Source organism: Oryzias latipes, chromosome 8, assembly GCF_002234675.1.
Source record: "Oryzias latipes chromosome 8, ASM223467v1".
Classification (NCBI taxonomy): Eukaryota; Metazoa; Chordata; class Actinopteri; order Beloniformes; family Adrianichthyidae; genus Oryzias; species Oryzias latipes.
Genome location: NC_019866.2, coordinates 11,190,969 through 11,193,711, shown reverse-complemented (window position 1 = coordinate 11,193,711; position 2,743 = coordinate 11,190,969). Strand labels below are relative to the sequence as shown.

Sequence of the window (2,743 nt, the reverse complement as noted above, 5' to 3'; positions counted from 1 at the left end):
GCCTGTCTTCATTTTTTTTGTTTATTCACACACAGAGGATTACTCAGCATTTGTGTTTGGCTCAATGTTTGAAAAGTGACAAAGATTAAAGACAAAAAAAGAGCTTTTATTGGGGTATAATTTACAGAGGAGGGGGCGGTGGGAACCCAGAGCAGGTAGGGCCAGTTTGACTTCATGTTTCCGTATTCTGTGACTGCTGATTTGGATCTTTTGACTGGATATTTAGCTCCTCCTCCAGACGTTCTTTTGCTCGCACCACCTGCACAGAAACAGCACAAGACATCCAAAACACAATAGTGCAGAGATTTCCTCCCAGCAAAGAGGAATGACCGAAACGGACTAAATCATATGAAGAAGGCACAGTCTTAAGTTCTACTTACTTTTGACTGGAGGTAAAAGGACCCGCCCACTGACTTATCGTTGACTTTAAAAAGGTGCTCATATTTCTGATGAAGACAAACAGCTTGTTTTTAGTTTTTAGGTAACATCAAATCATTTATTTTTCAGATAAACACTAAAAACATGAACTTCAAATAAACTACATAAACCTACTAAATGAGCGTGGAGATTCTCAGTCATCCAGGTCATGTTATCCCAGGATTCTGCTCTTCAGAACAACTGGACTTTAAAGGTGGATCTAATGAAGATGATACTCCAATGAACACTGAAACATCTTCTAGATCAACCTTTACAATCCAGTTATCCTGAAAAACAGAATCTTCTATCAAACCTGTTATTATTTAAAGTCAGCAAAATCAAAAAATAAGATATTAATGGTTGAATAGGCAAGATTTAGCAGTGAATCAGCGCATAAAGGGCATTTTTTGATATGTTAAGATAGATTTGAATTTACTTAACATCAGTTAGCTCATTCATTCATTAAGTTTATTAATTTATTATAAACAGGTGGTGTATTTGGACCGATTCTGGAGGAGAAAAAAAAAGATAATGAATAATATAAAACAGACAAAACAATAAGATCCACAATAACAAAAACTACAATACAAATATTGCAGCTTACATGCAGAGCAATAAACTGATGCTAAAACAACGGCTTCCTACGCTTTTTTGTGTTTGATGTAAGGAGGCTTTTCCAGGTTAGTGAGGTGTGTCAAATATAAGATCAGAAATCAGATTTTTTTTTGCCAAAGATGGGTTCATAACCATGTAAATGTATAAAAACATTACCTGCTCCAGATGTGTTAAACACGGTTTTATTACAGACCAAAAAATTTAACAAACACTCTAACAGGCTGCCAGATTATGTGAGAAGATTGGTGCAAATTTTCATAGCATTTCTACTCTGAACTGACTCAAAATTCACATTTATTTCCCAGCTTCTCAAAAACAGCAAACACAGCATATTGAAATGAATTGAATAGTGCAAAGCAGTATAAATCTAGATTTAAAAGTATTAAGCATTTTTCAAATCAAATGGTCTTACTTAGTAAAGTTAAAAAACACCAGTGTAGCATCAAACACCCTTAGAAGAGGGATACTAGTTTGTTTCACCTTCTGAATTTCCTCAGGACTGAGCGTGGAGATGTTGAGGATTTGCTGGGCCTCCTGCAGGCTCATTCCAGTGAGGCTGGAGGCTGCAGCCGACTGCTGACCCGACCGACCCCTGGCCCGAGCCGCGGCCTGACTTGCTGTGTGAGGGAGATCCAGCATAGATATTCATCATCAATTCATCTCACAGCTGGTTTCCTCCATTTAAAAGAGTGGAGTTGAGGAAGCAACAGCAAAAGAAGACACAAAAAAAAAACGCTTTTACATACTCAACAAAGTTTGTGTGTTGTCAATACAGCGCAAACTTTTAATGCATCAAATGGTTGTCAAGAATAACTGTAAACTAACCAATTTAATCTAGAATAATAACATGACTTCAAATACTGAATGAAGACTAAAATAAAAGTCAAAATACTTAGTGATGTGTTTGTGCCTATCTAAAATGGAAAAAACTAAAAAAAACACAAGTTAACATAAACAATAAATATGCAGGCGGTTAAGAACTTATGTAAAGAGCTATATGGTGTGTCACTTTGTTAAGAAGAATTAATAAAGGCTGCCTAAAATACTATATTTTTATAAATAAGACAGTTTTAACAGGGACTCATTCCCTGAAAGTATGCTGGAAGATACAAGGGATTAAAATGGCTAAAAACAAAGGGTTTGCTTGTCACTTTAATATAAATGATCTATTTCCCTTTATTTATGAGACGAAAAAAAACAATATAATACCAAAATGTGGTTAGATACCTGCATATTCTTGCTGTAAAGCACGTGCAAAGGCCCGTCCTACCACCTGTGCTCCCATAACAATGATCTGTGCAAGATATTTAGCCTATGAAAAATAAAAATAAAAAAATAATTAAAATACAGAGAAAATTCAGACAGATTTGTGGCAGGGGATTTTACACCTCTATCCATCTCCTGTTTAATCTTTATCATAACTGTAAAGTAAGCATTTGACAGTCCTTCTATTTTAATAACCCAATAAAGACTTTTTTTAATTCGTGTTTAGCTTTAGAGGATATAAGTCAAGAGAAAACAGGAATATGAACTTGTAGACATAGATATCAATTAGAAAAAAGGAAGCTTATTTTGATTTTTGTTTCTTAAACACAATATAAATGTATGTCTTTGGAATCTAGAATTATGAATTTTTGTTTTTCTTTTTTAACACTAAACGTGTTAGCTAGTTTCCCTTTCCACATGACAACTGTGTGTGTGTACCTTAACT

The 2,743-nt window shown here is 34.8% G+C and overlaps 1 protein-coding gene across 2 annotated transcripts in view; it reads right to left on the bottom strand.

Annotated features, from left to right (window-relative positions):
• Window positions 1-7: 7 nt before the first annotated feature.
• Window positions 8-2,743, bottom strand: part of LOC101155031 (mitochondrial import inner membrane translocase subunit TIM16) — an 87,378-nt gene continuing 84,642 nt past the window's right edge. For both annotated transcript variants that reach the window (XM_023957547.1, XM_011478174.3), the window contains 4 exons: window positions 2,260-2,344; window positions 1,513-1,649; window positions 381-446; window positions 8-259 (listed from right to left, as the gene is read on the bottom strand). In XM_023957547.1, the coding sequence (XP_023813315.1) occupies window positions 173-259; window positions 381-446; window positions 1,513-1,649; window positions 2,260-2,344 (375 nt within the window). In that variant the 3' untranslated portion in view covers window positions 8-172. The remainder of the gene's footprint in view (window positions 260-380; window positions 447-1,512; window positions 1,650-2,259; window positions 2,345-2,743) is intronic.